The sequence below is a fragment of the Macrobrachium nipponense genome, chromosome 5, assembly GCF_015104395.2.
Source record: "Macrobrachium nipponense isolate FS-2020 chromosome 5, ASM1510439v2, whole genome shotgun sequence".
In the NCBI taxonomy this organism is placed as follows: domain Eukaryota; kingdom Metazoa; phylum Arthropoda; class Malacostraca; order Decapoda; family Palaemonidae; genus Macrobrachium; species Macrobrachium nipponense.
The window spans coordinates 110358007-110374252 of record NC_061107.1 but is presented as its reverse complement, the minus strand read 5'-3'; the positions used below and the strand labels follow the sequence as shown (position 1 = coordinate 110374252).

The following is a 16246-nucleotide window of genomic DNA, read 5'->3' as shown; positions in this document are numbered from 1 at the left end:
ATTTTTTCATTGTATTGTACACTAAATTGCAATGATTTTGGTATATAACAAAAATAAAAGCAGTTTTCAAAAATTCACCATAAATCGAAATATTGTGCTAGAGACTTCTAATTTGTTGCAAAATAAAGGTAAATGATTGAATATTACTAGAATGTAAGAGTTTTAGCTTACAATTGCATTTTTTTACCATTTCAGTCAAGTCAAAGTTGACCGAAGGTTGATATTTTGGCACTTATCGTTATTTATATGAAAATATTTCAAAACTGATAAAAGCTACAACAATGGGTTGTTTTTGTTGTATTCTACATGAAATTGCGCACATTTTCATAAATAAAACTTTATGTAACGGCTAATTTAAAAAGGTGTAAACATTACGACAATCGGACAAAAAAATTTCTGATTTTTTTCGGAAGAGTTACCGCGCGGACGTAAGGAAAATGTTTTTTTTTCATAAATTCACCATAAATCGAAATATTGTGCTACAGACTTCCAATTTGTTGCAAAATAAAGGAAATGATTGAATATTACTAGAATGTAATAGTTTTAGCTTACAATTGCCGTTTTTTTACCATTTCGGTCGAGTCAAAGTTGACCGAAGGTTGAAATTTGGGCACTTATCGTTATTTATATGAAAATATTTCAAAACTGATAAAAGCTACAACCATGTGTTGTATTTGGTTGTATTCTACAAAATTGCGCACATTTTCATATATAAAACTTTATGTAACTGTTAATTTAAAAAGGTGCAAACATTACGACAATCGGACGAAAAAATTTCTGATTTTTTTCAGAAGAGTTACTGCGCGGACGTAAGGAAAATGTTTTTTTTTCATAAATTCACCATAAATCTAATTATTGTGCTAGAGACTTCCAATTTGTTGCAAAATAAAGGTAAATGATTGAATATTACTAGAAATGAAATTTTCATTATTAAAATGAAGTTTTATTGTATACTTACCGAACAATTATACAGCCGTGATTTCCACGAGCGGCAGGAGACTAAATTCAAATTTAGCGCGTAGGCGTCGCCAACACTGGTGGTGATGACGTCATCTCCCTCCACTCGCGGGAGAACCAGGTACAACTGCCCAGGTGAATCCAATTCTTTCTGCCCGTCCGTCTACCTAAGGGGAGGAGGGTGGGTATAATCATAATTGTTCGGTAAGTATACAATAAAACTTCATTTTAATAATGAAAATTTCATTTTTATTGTAGTGTCTTACCGAACAATTATACAGCTGATTACACATTTATAGGAAGGTGGGATTCAGTGGACCACTAGTATTTCTAAATGGTTACATTTATTACAATACCAGTAAACACTCAAGGTGTCTGTTGTACCTTACCTTGTAAGAGAGCTACAGCAGACTGTTACTGCCTCTGGTCGGTGCTCTTCTTACTATTGTAGAGGAGTTGGAATTTGACCAAAGTTAGCCTCTACAGGAGTGGAATCCTTCCGTAGTTCAAGCGAGTCAAGGCTGACTGACGGAGGATAGTAACAACAAAGATTGCCCTTGCCCTGGGCTAAGACCAGAAATTCAATCATACAAAACATTTGTCACCAACACCAGATTTAAAAACATATATACCCAACCATTATAAAATCTGACCTAACAGACTGGTGAGTATCCCAGGTACTCAGTACCCCCAGCTTCCCTTGAACTCGACAACCTATTTCAAGGTGAAAAGTTAGCATAGAGGTGACGACCCCTGTGCCGTTTCTCCCAACACCATGCCAGAAACCGCCACCGGACCTAACGTTTTACAATCCTCGAAAACCGTTTCTATCTCTTTGAGATAATGACTCGCAAAAACCGAATTCGATCTCCAGAACGTGCTCTGAAGAATCGAAGCTAAAGATAAATTCTTTCTAAATGCTAAAGAAGTTGCCACTGCTCTAACCTCGTGAGCTTTAACTCTCAGAACGGAAAGATTGTCGTTCTCGGACTGCGAGTGAGCTTCCCTGATAAGCTCTCTAATAAAGAACGATATAGCATTCTTAGAAAGAGGACGAGAGGGATTTTGAACCGAGGTCCAGAGCTTAGAAGATTGTCCTCTAATACCCTTAGTGGCAAACAGATACTGCTTAATAGCCCTGACTGGACATAAGAGCCTTTCTTCCTCCTCATGTCCAACCAAATCAGATAAGTTCCTTACCATAAAACTCCTCGGCCAAGGATTAGATGGATTCTCGTTTTTGGCTAGAAAGGTCAAAGATACCGAAAATACAGCATTGCCTTGAGAGAAACCGACTCTTTTGTCTATAGCGTGCAATTCGCTGACACGCTTAGCAGAAGCTAGTGCAATAAGAAAAAGTGCCTTCTTAGTCAAGTTCCTGAGTGAAGCCGACTTCAAAGGCTCAAACGGTGGCCCCATGAGGAACTTAAGCACCACATCTAAGTTCCAAGCCACTGTATCCTGCGGGAGCTTAGTGGTTTCGAAAGACCTAATCTGTATTGGAGGAAATATCCAAACCTCGATGTCGAAAAACTGAAGAAAGCATGGCTCTATATCCTCTGATCGTTGAAGGAGCCAGTTTCTTAGAGTTCCTAAGAAATAGAAGAAAATCTGCTATTTCCGTTAAAGAGGTCGCAGAAGTAGAGACTTTAGCACTTCTACACCACTCTCTGAAGATTCTCCACTTCCCTTGATAGAGTTTGTTAGAAGACTCTCTCCTACAACGAGCGATAGCTTCTGCAGCTCTTCTTGAAAACCCTTTCGCTCTGACAAGATTCCGGACAGTCTGAACCCTGTCAGAGCTAGAGCGGACAAGTTTTGGTGGAACCTCTTGAAGTGAGGTTGTTTGAGAAGCCACTTCTCTGGAGGAAGAAGTCTGGGGAAGTCTACTAACAACTGGAGAAGGTCCGGGAACCACTCTTTCCTGGGCCAAAAGGGAGCGATTAACGTTAGTGTTACATTGCTGTGCGACATGAACTTGTTCAGCACCTCTCTTATTAGACCGAACGGAGGGAATGCATAAGCTTCCAGACCCGACCAATCCAACAGCATTGCGTCCACCGACCAAGCTAGAGGATCTGGAACTGGAGAACAAAAGAGAGGAAGACAGTTGTTCCTCGATGTAGCGAACAGGTCTATGGACGGTCGTCCCCAAAGGCGCCAAAGTTTCTGACAAATCTTGTTGTCCAAAGTCCACTCCAGAGGTAACACTTGCTGTTGACGACTTAGCTCGTCCGCCAGGACGTTCATCTTTCCCGGAACAAATCTCGGGACTAGCTGAACCTTCGCTTCGTTTGACCACAGGAGGAGATCCTTGGCTACTTCGTATAGAGAGAAAGACTGAGTCCCCCCCTGTTTCCGCACGTACGAGAGAGCCGTGGAGTTGTCGGAATGCACTGCCACTACCTGACCTTCTACTAAGCTCCGAAACTGTCTGAGCCCCAGGAAAATTGCTAAAAGTTCCTTTACATTTATGTGGAACTTCTTCTCCTTCTCCGACCAAGCTCCTGAAGTCCGTTGATTTCCCAGCAGGGCTCCCCGACCTGTGTCCGATGCGTCGGAAAAGAACTGTAGGTTCGGGAGGATGGGTCGTAAATCTAACCCGCCTTCTTCCAACCTTGTTCTGCCGAGAGAGGCTCCACCTTAGGTCCTCTTTTATTTGATCTGTGACAGGAAAGGTAATCGAGTCTGGTTGCGTCTTCCTGCACCAAGAGGCTCTCAGGAAAAACTGCAGAGGTCTCATGTGCAGTCTTCCCAACGTCACAAATTTCTCCACTGACGTCAATTTGCCCAGGAGCCTCATCCACTGATTGGCAGAACTTACCTTTTTGTCCAAGAACTCCTGAACTGTCTCCAGACAGCCTTGGACCCTCTTCGGGGACAGAAAAGCCCGAAAAACTTGAGCATTCAGAGTCATCCCCAAATAAAGGATGCTCTGAGATGGAACCAACTGGGACTTCTGTTAGTTGACCAGAATTCCTAACTTTCTGGCAAGATCCAGAGTTGTTCCAAGGTCCTTCATGCACCGACTCTCTGATTCCGACCGGAGAAGCCAATCGTCCAGATAGAGGGAGATTCTTACTCCTAATATGTGCAACCAGCTTCCTATCGGGGATAGAACCCTGGTGAAAACTTGAGGAGCGGTCGCCAGTCCGAAGCAAAGCGCCCGAAACTGAAAAACCTTGCCTTCGAACATGAACCTCAGGTACTTCCGAGATTCGCGATGTATCGGAATGTGAAAATAAGCGTCTTGCATGTCCAGAGAAACCATCCAATCCCCCTGTCTGATGGACTCCAGAACCGACCGAGTGGTCTCCATATGAAATTTTGTTTTCTGGACATGCAAGTTCAGGGCGCTCACATCCAAAACCGGCCTCCAGCCCCCTAATGACTTGGGAACTACAAAAAGGCGATTGTAAAAGCCTGGAGGAAAATCCCCTTCTATCTGTTCTATCGCTTCTTTGAGAACAAGCGCTTCCACTTCTGCGGCTAGCGCCAGAAATTTGTCTGAGCCCGGAGAGTATGCCTGGAATGGAATTGGCACAGGTGAGAGCGAGGGAGGTGAAACGAGAGGAATACGATAGCCGAACTTGAGTACTTGCACTACCCAGGCTTCTGCTCCTCTGTTTTCCCATTCCTCCCAAAACAGAGCCAGCCTGGCTCCCACTGGTGCATGAAGAACCGAGCTTTCATTTGGAAGGTTTGTTAACCTTGGCCGAGGTCTTAGACTGAGGTCGCAAATTTGACTTCGGCCGAAAGAAGCGCTTGGTTTTCTCCTCGAAAAGGCGCTTGGGCCAGAGGAGAAACCGAAGGAACAGTCTCCAAAGGAGCTTTAGGTCTCTTAGTAGACTGTGCCAGTAAATCCGAAGTAGATTTCTTATCTAGCGCAGACGAAATTGACAACACTACATCGTCTGGAAAGAGGTTATCTTTTCACAAAAGGAGCAAACAAGAGAGCAGGCTTCTGTTGGGAAGTAACCCTTTTAGAAGCAAAGGAGCACCAAAGTTGCCTTTTCTTAAGTGTACCAAAGGCGATAAGCGAAGCTAACTCATCACATCCATCCCTAATGGATTTGTCCGCACAGGACAGAACACCAATCCAATCCTCCGCTAACTCCTGAGAAAGAGAAGGACAGTCTTCGATCTTGGCCGCTAAAGCGCCAATAGTCCAATCAAGGAAGCTAAAGACTTCCAAAAGTTTAAATTGGTTCTTTACAACGTGGTCCAACTCAGGCGCTGTAAAGGAAACTTTCACTGCGGCGAAAGCAGAATTCTTCTAGAGGAAGTCGATTAAACTGGAGAAGTCTCCCTGGGAGGAGGCAGAAACTCCCAGAGAAGGAGCTTCCCCAGTTACATAAAACCTATACCTCTTACGAAGCAACTTAGAGGGAGGGTAAGCAAAAAGCGCCTTCCCTAAGTCTCTTTTCATAGACATCCATTTCTCCGTCTCTTTCAACGAATGTCTAACCGCTTTAGATAGAACAAGTTTTGGGAGGAGAGGGTCTGAAGTTTTCCTCCTCATCAAAAAAGTCGAAGTTGGGGAGCGCGGAGCCGCTTTCTCAAAATAATCTGGATAAGATACCAGAAGAAATCTAAGGAGACGTGAATAACACGAGAGGTGATGTGAATCCTCCTCCTCTACTTCTTCCTCATTCTCCAATACCGCCGAAGAAGTAGACGGGACTACAACCGGATCTGAAGGTTTCGAACCACCCTTGGACTCATTCATCCAGTTGGTTAACATCTCTAACTGCTTGCGCAAAGGCGCCAGAGACGAATCAAAAACAGTTAACGTAGGCTTGAAGAGCCTAAATGTTCAGCAGGAGGCGGAAAAACTACTTGCGCCTCGCTCGGAGCCGCCGAAATTCGAGGCGAAACAGACGAGAAAGCGCCTAAAGAAACACCCTTAGAACTGCTAGCTACAGCGCTAAAACCACAATCTCTACTAGTAGATGGAGCCGAAAAAGGCACAGATTGAGGCGACGAACGAGCCGCTAACGGCCGAGGCGCAACCCTACTCTCAGGCTCCTTATACCGCTTGACTGGAGGAGGCGAAGAATCAGCGCCTGAACGCCTCTTTAAGGGACGCGAAACGGGCGAATCTCGCCAAGAGCGCCGCGCGACCGGAGAGGAATTGCTTGAATCATTCGAAAGGCGTCTAACCGCAACACCTTTCCAACGCTTAACCGAGCCCTGTTGAGGCGCAACAGGCTCAACAAGAGAGGCGCCTGTCTGTTTGGGCAAATCCCGATTCGACTTGCCCTTGGTAACTTCCGGTAATGTCTTTCTTCTCCCCGGTGCGGGGGAGCTGGAAAGTGACCTTTGTCTAGGAGACGTGTCAGGACAGACAGACGCACCTCAACTACACTCTTACCTGAAGCCGCTTTCTCCAAAAACGTCTTAACCGAATTACCAAGTTGCAAAACCGTATTCGCTAGTACCAGAAAATTTCTGATCTAAACTAACCTCCGATTCCAGACTGGCAATGGTGTCGGAAGAAACTACACGGGAAGCCGGAGAAGTGGGATTAGGAGGAGGAATAGGAGGTGTAGTTAAAGGAGACATAACAATTTGAGGAGAAACAGAAGGAACAGATGCATCGCAAGACGAAGCAGAGCTAAGCCTACTTTCCCTAAACGCTGCTTTTCTAATTCTGTCTTTAGCTAATTTCTCCGAGTATGAACTAAAAAACTTCCATTGAGAATCAGTCCAATCACTACACTCGTTACATGTTCGATCTGCTGAACAAACCTGTCCCCTACACTTAACACATTTAGTGTGAGAATCATACTCTAACTTGGATAATCTAGTTTTACATCCTGAGATGCAAAACCAAACTCCCGACGGACTAGAATCCTACATGGCAACGCCTAAATAATAAGCAAAATAACAACAACGCCAAAAAAGAGTACTTCACCAATTCCGAAGATCAAATCCACAAGAAAAAAGCGAAGCAAAGTCTTCCAACCGCACCGACCACCGATGTTCACCGGACGCCGGCAGGAAAAGAATTGAATTCACCTGGGCAGTTGTACCTGGTTCTCCCGCGAGTGGAGGGAGATGACGTCATCACCACCAGTGTTGGCGACGCCTACGCGCTAAATTTGAATTTAAGTCTCCTGCCGCTCGTGGAAATAACGGCTGTTTAATTGTTCGGTAAGACACTACAATAAAATGTAAGAATTTTAGCTTACAATTATGTTTTTTGGCCATTTCAGTCAAGTCAAAGTGGACCGAAGGTCGATATTTTGGCACTTATTGTTATTTATATGAAAATATTTCAAAACTGATAAAAGCTACAACCATGGGTTGTTTTTCGTTGTATTCCACATGAAATTGTGCATATATCCATATATAAAACTTTATGTAATGGCTAATTTAAAATGGTGCAAGCATTACGACAATCGGACAAAAAAATTTATGATTTTTTCGGAAGTTACCGTGCAGACGTAAGGAAAAAGTTTTTTTCATAAATTCATTATAAATCGAAATATTGTGCTAGAGACTTCCAATTTAATGCAAAATGAAGGTAAATAATTGAATATTACTAGAATATAAGGATTTTAGCTTACAATTGCGTTTTTCGACCATTTCGGTAAAGTAAAAGTTGACCGAAGGTTGAAATTTTGGCACTTATCATTATTTATATGAAAATATTTCAAAACTGATAAAAGCTACAACCATGAGTTGTTTTTAGTTGTATTTTACATGAAATTGCGCACATTTTCATATATAATACTCCGTGTAACAGCTAATATAAAGTGGTGTAAAAATTATGTGAAAGTGGTGAAATAATTTCTGAGATGTGTCGCTGATACTTTTTAGTGCGAGAAGAAGGAAATTCGCGCTTGCGCGCCTGGGTAACAATTGTAAACAAAACAACGCCTTGATCCATGAGCTCCCAGCATCCCCCAAGGCGTGTGATTCAAAAGTTTTCGCCTAGTAGGCCTATAACTATTTTTCCGCAAATTAAAAAAAAAAATTTTTTTATCGATGTACCATTCGCCGGTTCGGCACCAGACAGACAATTTTCATCAACGTTTAATATGTCCAATTGGCGTTAAAGGGTTAAACTAATTATCTTGGTGGCAAACCACTCAGAATGTTAAGGGTCCTATTCCCAGAAACCAGCCCAACCCAAAAATCCATGGGCCTGTGCTAAAAGCTAATCCCACTGCTGAGAAACCAATATAATTATCATATCTCCCAGGCTCAAAAATTATGGGTGGTTAACAAGTCCACCACAGTTCTTACTCCTAATGGCTTTAAAAATGGACTCCAATTCCAGCAATTTTATTCCCAACTGATCTTCATGATAGTGAGGAGACAAGAGGGATTGGACAGCATGGCAGGGGAAAAAAAAGCTAATTTAAAATATATACATACATTTAGAAGTGAACCAGGGGAAAGATATTCTCCCAATTTGAAGGCCCTCTTGCCCATCAAATTCCATATTGAACCCATTTGACTTCAACATGGCATTCTTTCAATGAGATTTGATGTCTGTTTATTAAGGAAAAGTTGGACACTTAACTTGGAAGAGACTGGAGAGAAAGGATCAAAGGCAAAGGACCATTCCGATTTCGTCAGAAACTAAAGGGATGTTACGAAACAAGACACATTGTAACTGGTGGACCCATAAATGACCATAAACTCTAAGAAGAGCTGCGACTGTCATATGCCAGCAACATTTATATGTACAGATTAATATGGCTCATGAAAAGCATTCTATCATGAATGTCTCATGTGAATATTGGTGAAAAGCACAAATACTGTACTTCATGTGTCAAATACAGTGCACTTGAGATGCTCTGGTCAAATAGCTTTTAAGCTAATGTGCACCACAGACAAGCTAATATTGATCCCTTACACTGAAAGTGCTTACTACTGTAATGTCATGTAATTGTAGATATCTGATCTCATAAATTATACTAAAGTATAATTTATGAGATAACTCTGTATAACAAAATACTATGGAAACTAAACTAAAGTATATTTTATGAGATAAATTTATGTTTCAAAATACTATGGAAAAACCTTGAGTAATCTTAATAATTCCCACAGGATCAAGCCATTCTACTGGTACACAAGTTCATAAGTGTAAAACTACAATTTTCTAAATGTTAGTTAAATGTGCGCCTATTCTTGGAATAAAAAGTACGTATTGTATTTTACCAAAACCATACATTTCCCGTTACAAGAATGAGTTAAATTACATATCATGCTGCTAAATGGTAATAATATGATGCATACCACCACCACCAACAAATAATCAACTCACTCGAGAAATGAACAATGCAATCATTGACACAAATAGACCCAGTATGAATGCTTTCCAAAAATAGCTTCTGAGTTGTTTTTTCTGTGGTAAATAAGTACGAACACAACGGATGATCTCTGAAAGAAAGAATTTAATTTTGTATTACTTTGTATCTCACTTCAAGCAACTGAGCCAAAAATGGGGACATATGTACTTATTTCTAATAAATTCAAGCACAGCTTTCATTAATATGAATCCAACAATACATTATCCTTTTTCCAATGTCCTAGGCAGTATTACAATACCCCAGCAATCTCAAGCTGAAACAAAGTATACACTCTAGACTCAATATCAATAGGATAGGACTAGAATCAGAAGATATACTGTAAATGACTGAACTAGAAAAGTCTTTTAAGGCACTATTGGATAATGAATAAAGAAAATCTCTATAGAATTCAAATCATTACATAAATCATATGATTTTGCAAATACTTTGTAAACTAAAAGGTATTCTTCCAAAAGATCACCAATTGTTTTTTAACTAAATTACTGCACATATAATGGTCAGGAACATTTAATAATCTGTGAGCTGCAGACTGTGAGTGTTAATCTAAGAGCTCCAGTCTGTAATAGTACTGATCTGGTGTCTGCTGTATGCTAGTGTCTATCTATGAGTTGCAGCCTGTGACATTATTGATCTGGTGTCTGCTGTATGCTAGTGTCTACCTGGGAGTTGCAGTCTGTGACAATATTGATCTACCTGGGAGTTGCAGTCTGTGACAGTATTGATCTACCTAGGAGTTGCAGTCTGTGACAGTATTGATCTACCTGGGAGTTGCAGTCTGTGACAGTATTGATCTACCTGGGAGTTGCAGTCTGTGACAGTATTGATCTACCTGGGAGTTGCAGTCTGTGACATTATTGATTTGGTGTATGCTGTGTGCTATTACTATCATACAGCAGACACCAGATTAATACTGTCATGGACTGCAACTCTCAGATTGACTACTATACAGCAGACACCAGATTAATTCTAACTCAGACTACAACTCCCAGATAGATACTATAGTAGAATCACATCAACTGTGCATTTGATGTCTAGGCCAGTCCCTTACAATGCTTCTGATTGGCTGTTGATAAACCAATCACAGGGCTGAAAACTCTCAGTCTCTCAAGAGAGTTCACATGGGTAGGATCTATGTTCGACCTCTCATAAGGGATATAAGTCTTTTAAAAATATCCCTCAGAAGAGGTGGAACATACATCCTGCTTATGTGAACTCTCTTGAGAGAGAGAGCTTCCAGCCCTGTGATTGGCTTATCAACAGCCAATCAGGAGCATCGTAAGGGACTGGTCTAGACATCAAATGCACAGTTGATGTGATTCTACTATAGTATCTATCTGGGAGTTGTAGTCTGAGTTAGAATTAATCTGGTGTCTGCTGTATAGTAGTCAATCTGAGAGTTGCAGTCCGTGACAGTATTGATCTGGTGTCTACTGTATGATAGTGCCTATCTGGGAGTTGCAGTCTTGTGACAGTATTGATCTGGTGTCTGCTGTATGTTGGTATTTATCTGAGAGCTGCAGTCTGTGATAGTACTGATCTGGAGTCTGCTGTATGCTAGTATCTATCAGGGAGTTGCAGTCTGTGATAGTAATGGTCTGGGAGCTGTAGTCTGTGGCTGTTTACCTGGGGGTTGTAATCTGTGAGTACAGTATTTAGCTGGGGGCTGCTGCATGTGACAGCGTTCACCTGTGAGCTGTGCTTTGTTCCAAAGTTAACCTGGGCACTGCAGTCTATGTGCCTTCATCTGGGACCTCCTGTCTGAGACTAAGTGCATCTGGTAAATGGAATTTGTGATATTGTTCATCTGGTAGCTGCAATGTGTGACAATGTTCACCCAAGAACTGCTGTCATGACAATGTTCATCTACATACTGCAGTCAGTAACATTGTTCATCTGGCAGCTATAGCATGTTACTGGTAGCCACAGTCTCTCTCTGACAATGATCATCTTACAGTATTTATAAGTAAATAATTAAAAAGGCATCCTGAAGCTACGGAGGGGTAGTACATCCCCCATGAAATCTCTAAGCACACTGATCTACTTCTCCCTTACTGAGCTATTACAGTTGTCATAAGTAGTTTATGGTCCACTGAAGTGATATGATAATTTTTCACACTAAATTCATTTAAACCGTTCGGTGCGTGATATTATTCCTCATAAGAGTTAGCCCAGTGTTCGCTCAAAACCTGTTATAGTTCCAATGATCATGCCCATCCAGTAAGGGTTAACAGTATTGCACTGAGAGCTGCATTTGGTGACAGTTCATTTTGCAGCTGCAGTCTGTAGAAGCACTGATCTGGGAACTGCATTCTGCATGAGTTTATCTAATACTTGCAAATTCTGATAATACTAATCTGGGAGCTATGTTCTCTGACAAGTGCATATCATAAAGCCAGTCCGATAGTATTGATCTCACATCTGCAGTCTGTGAAAGGTATTTATTTCACAGCTGCAGTTTTAGATAGTACTGAACTGGGAGCTGCAATCTGTCAGTGTTTTTTAAATTGCAGTCTCTGATACCATCCAGGAGGTGCAGTCTGTGACAATGTGTATCTTGTAGTTGCAGACTTTAAAAGCATTGATCTTGGATTTGAAGTCAGTTTAAATGTTTGTTTTGCAGCTGCACTCTTTAAAAATATCAATCTTGGAGCTGTAGTCCGCAACTGTGTTTACCTTGAGAGCTGTAGTTAGTGACATTGTTTATTTAGCTGAAGTCTGTGATTGCACTAACCTGGGATCTGCAGTTTTTCACAAAGTGCTTATCTTGGAGCTGCAATCTTTCATATTGTTGATCTTGGATCTGCAGTCTGTTAAAAGAGTTTACTTTGCAGCTGCAGTCTTTAACATTATTGATCCAGCTGCTGTTTATCATCGAGATTCAGTCTTGAAAGCTCCGATCAGGGATCTGAAGGTTGTGATAGTGTTTATAATGGAGCTGCAGTCTTTGATAGCACTGATCTGGGTGCATGAGTCTGTGATAGCACTGATCTGGGTGCATGAGTCTGTGATAGTACTAATCTGGGGTCTGCAGTCTATACAGTGCTTATCATGCTTATGCCAGCATTGATTTGGGAGCTGAAGCCTGTGACAGTATTGATCTAGGAACTGCAGTCTGTGATAGTACTAAACTGGGAGCTGTAGTCAGTAACAAAGGTAACCTTACAACCACAGTATGTAATACCACTGATACAGGATCTGCAGTCTGGAAAAGTATTAAACTGGGAGCTACAGTCTGTGACAAGTTAATCCAACAGCGGCACTGCAGTATGTTACGCCTTTAATATGGTATCTGCAGTCTGTGACTAGGTGTACCTTAGGGCTCAAGTCAGTCAAAGTGCTCATCAGGAGCTGCAGTCTGTGTTAGCACTGATATGGGATCAGCCTTTGATAGTATTGAGCAGGGTGCTGCATTCTATGATACTGCTTAATTTGTAGCTTTAGTTTGCAATTGCACTGATCTGGGATCTGCATTCTGCAACACTGTTTATCTAAAAGCTGCAGTCTTTAATAGTAGTTATGGGAGCTGCAGCCTGGGAAAGTATTTATCTTGGAGCTGCAGTCTTTGACGGTATTGTTTTGGAACTCTACTCTGATAGTATTTATATAAAACATGATTCTTGGATAATACTGATCTTGGAGTTGGTCTATGACAGTGACTACTTTGCAAATGCAGTCTGTGGTAGCAATGGTCTGGTATCTGTATGCTGAGCGTTTATCAAAGAACTGCAGTCTTTGATAATATTGTAATGGGAGCTGCAGTCTATAACAGGGATTTCTTGGAACTGCTGTCTTTAATAGAAGTGATCTCTTAGCTACATTCTCGAAGTTATTATTTTGCAGCTACAGTCTTTACTGATCTGGTAGCTGCAGTTTGTGGAAATTTTTATATGGGATCTGCTGTTATTCAGTTTTTATGTTGAAACTGCAGTGTTTGATAGTATTTTGGGGGGATTTGCAATCTGTAAAAGCATTTATCATGCACATGCAGTCTTAATAGTACTGATCTGGGAGCTGCAGTCAGTGCCAGTGCTTATTCTGCAGCAGAGGCATCTTTGATAACATAGCTGCAGTCTGCAACAGTGTTTATCTTGCAGCTGCAACTTTGATAGTATTGATATACAAGTGGATTGACTAATTAATTGATATAATGTTCTCCGACATTTTCTTTTCCACAATGGTATGAGTGCCTATTGTTCTCAGTATGGATGGAAGTTCACATGCAAAAAGGATGATTTTATGAAATGCTATTGCATCCTACAAGAATGATGATTTTTTTTTCTCTGTACAGTAATCAAATACCTCTTATATGTTACACTTTGGTAGTACAGGCACTGGAGGACTTGAGCAACTTTGACAAGTGGAAAGTGATCATTATAATACCTATCATCAATCACCGCTACCTCAAGTCAACTGTCTCTCCACTCTTAACAGGTTCATCAAAGCACCAGAAGTGTCCATCTGCACAGGGAAATGTTTTTCTGGTGCAGTATTTAAAACTCTTACATTAAGATTTTATCAATGACAAGAAAGATCGATTCCTTGCTGTTATGAAATACAGCAATCCAGAGAGAATTGTGTAATCACATTAACTCAAATTGGGGACACTGATAGTTACCAATTGATCAATGAAATTATGTCATAATTAATTAAGACATTATGAGGTTGTACATATCTATGTGGAACTGTGAATGGTCTTTCATAACATACGGTATCAGAATGCTTGGCTGAAGAGATTTAAGCAGAATAGGGCATATGGGATATCATGGCAACGCCACAAATAATGCCACTTTGTGACTATATTTGAGTTATAGGCCATATGATACAAGTATTCCTTTAGGCAAGGAATGTCTGCATTGCCTATAATTTTTTCCTGATGAGCAATACGTGAGAATTTATATTCAAGACCCATAATTTTCAGTTTTTCCCACTAAAATTCCAGTAATTGATGTATATACATTTTGAGGTTTGAATCCCTAAGCATTATGGGTTCTTACAACCAATAAAAAAAATTTTAGTTGGCCCACTGGAGTTCTAGAAATCTCCTAACTAATAGAACTCTCAAAGCATTCAATCTTCCAATAACACTATCCTCTCTTGTGTCAGTCAGTTCTGCCTGTCATCTCCTTTCCACAAAACCTTCAGAATGCCCCTCCATCAATCCAGAGCTGCATTCTTATCAGGCAGTGCCATTTACATCATTTAGTTTGAGATTAAATTTTTTTCAATCTTTCTCTCAACATTTACTTCCCTTTAGAGCAATTTATTCTCCCTGCGGTTTTTCTACCCTTCTCTCAGCCTCTCTGTCTTCTAACAGACAGGGAAGGTAGCAAATATTCTTGTGTGACAGTTTTCTTTCTCACCACCAGTAAATTCATCTGACAAAATAGAAATCTAGTTTCTGGCTCGCCCGCAAGCACTTCAAGCATTAAAGGGGCCACTCTAAAAGAAAATTGCTTCATGCTGAAAAAATATTCTGAAAAGATCTCTACTGTCAATCTAATATATGATATTGGTGAGAGTTTATACAATGAAAAAAACTCACAAAAGCCTCACCTTGAATTAATGAACCTGATTGCTTCATAGGCTGAGTTAACATTCATGATTGGAAGGATAGGCCCAAAAATTTCTTCTGTCATGACCTGCAATAAAAAGGAAATGGAACTGTACATATACACATCTCTTCCTTCTGTATTTCCCATTACCATCCGTTGATTCTTCTAATAACCACCATATTATTTGGAAGCTTAAATATTAAGTCAATGGTCCCTGTGGGCTTGTTCCATATGAACAGGTTTCACCTTCTGTGTGTGTGTGCGTGCGTGCGTGTGTGTATATGTATGTATATGTATGTATATGTATATATATATATATATATATATCTATAATATATATATATATATATATATATATATATATATATATATCTATATATATATATATATATATATATATATATATACATATATATATATATATATATATATATATATATATATATATATATATATATATATATATATATATATATATATATATATATATACATATATATACAGTGGTCCCCCCGTATTCACGGGGGATGCGTACCAGACCCCCCCGCGAATAGTTAGAATCCATGAATGTTTGGAACCCCTATAAAAATGCTAAAAACAGCTTATTTTTGTTGGTTAAAACTTAATAGAAAAAATCGCGAATGCGCGAATTTTCTGCGAATAATGCAGGGAAACGTTCCCGAGAAAAATCTGCGAATGTGTGAGTCCGCGAATCCGGAGAACGCGAATACGGGGGGTCCACTGTATGTATATATATATATATTATATATATATATATATCATAATAATAATTATATAGATATATATATATATATACTTATTATATATAAATATATATACTATATTATATATATTATATATATAATATATATCTAATAAATTATTTAATATATTATATAATTATATATATAATATATATATATATATATATTATATATTATATATATAGATATATATATACCTTCAAGATATTAATATATATATAGATATTATTAAAATATAATTATATATATACATATATATTATAGTATTTATATATATATATACTATTAGTAATATAATATATTAAATATTATTAAAAATATATATAATATATATATAATATTATATATATTATATATATATATTTATATATATATAATTATTATATTATGTATATATATATCTAGATATATATATATATATATATAGATATATACCTATTTCTATTATATATATATAATATAGATATATAGTATATATATATTATTAGATATATATATATATATATATATATATATAGAATATAATAGATATAGATATAAATACTATATAAATGTTTATTTTTATATAGATAGTATATATATATATATATAGATATATATATATATAACTATAAATTTTTTTTTTAAAAAATTAAATATAATATAG

General features: G+C 39.0%; 1 protein-coding gene across 3 annotated transcripts in view; it reads right to left on the bottom strand.

Annotated features, from left to right (window-relative positions):
- LOC135215588 (aldehyde dehydrogenase, dimeric NADP-preferring-like) overlaps positions 1 to 16246 on the bottom strand; it is a gene marked incomplete at its 5' end in the record, with an annotated part of 210827 nt that overhangs the window by 95375 nt on the left and 99206 nt on the right. For 2 of the 3 annotated variants that reach the window (XR_010314735.1, XM_064250455.1), the window contains 1 exon segment: positions 14838 to 14923. Coding sequence is in view for 1 of the 3 variants with exons in the window: in XM_064250455.1 (XP_064106525.1) it covers positions 14838 to 14923 (86 nt within the window). 3 annotated transcript variants of the gene reach the window in all.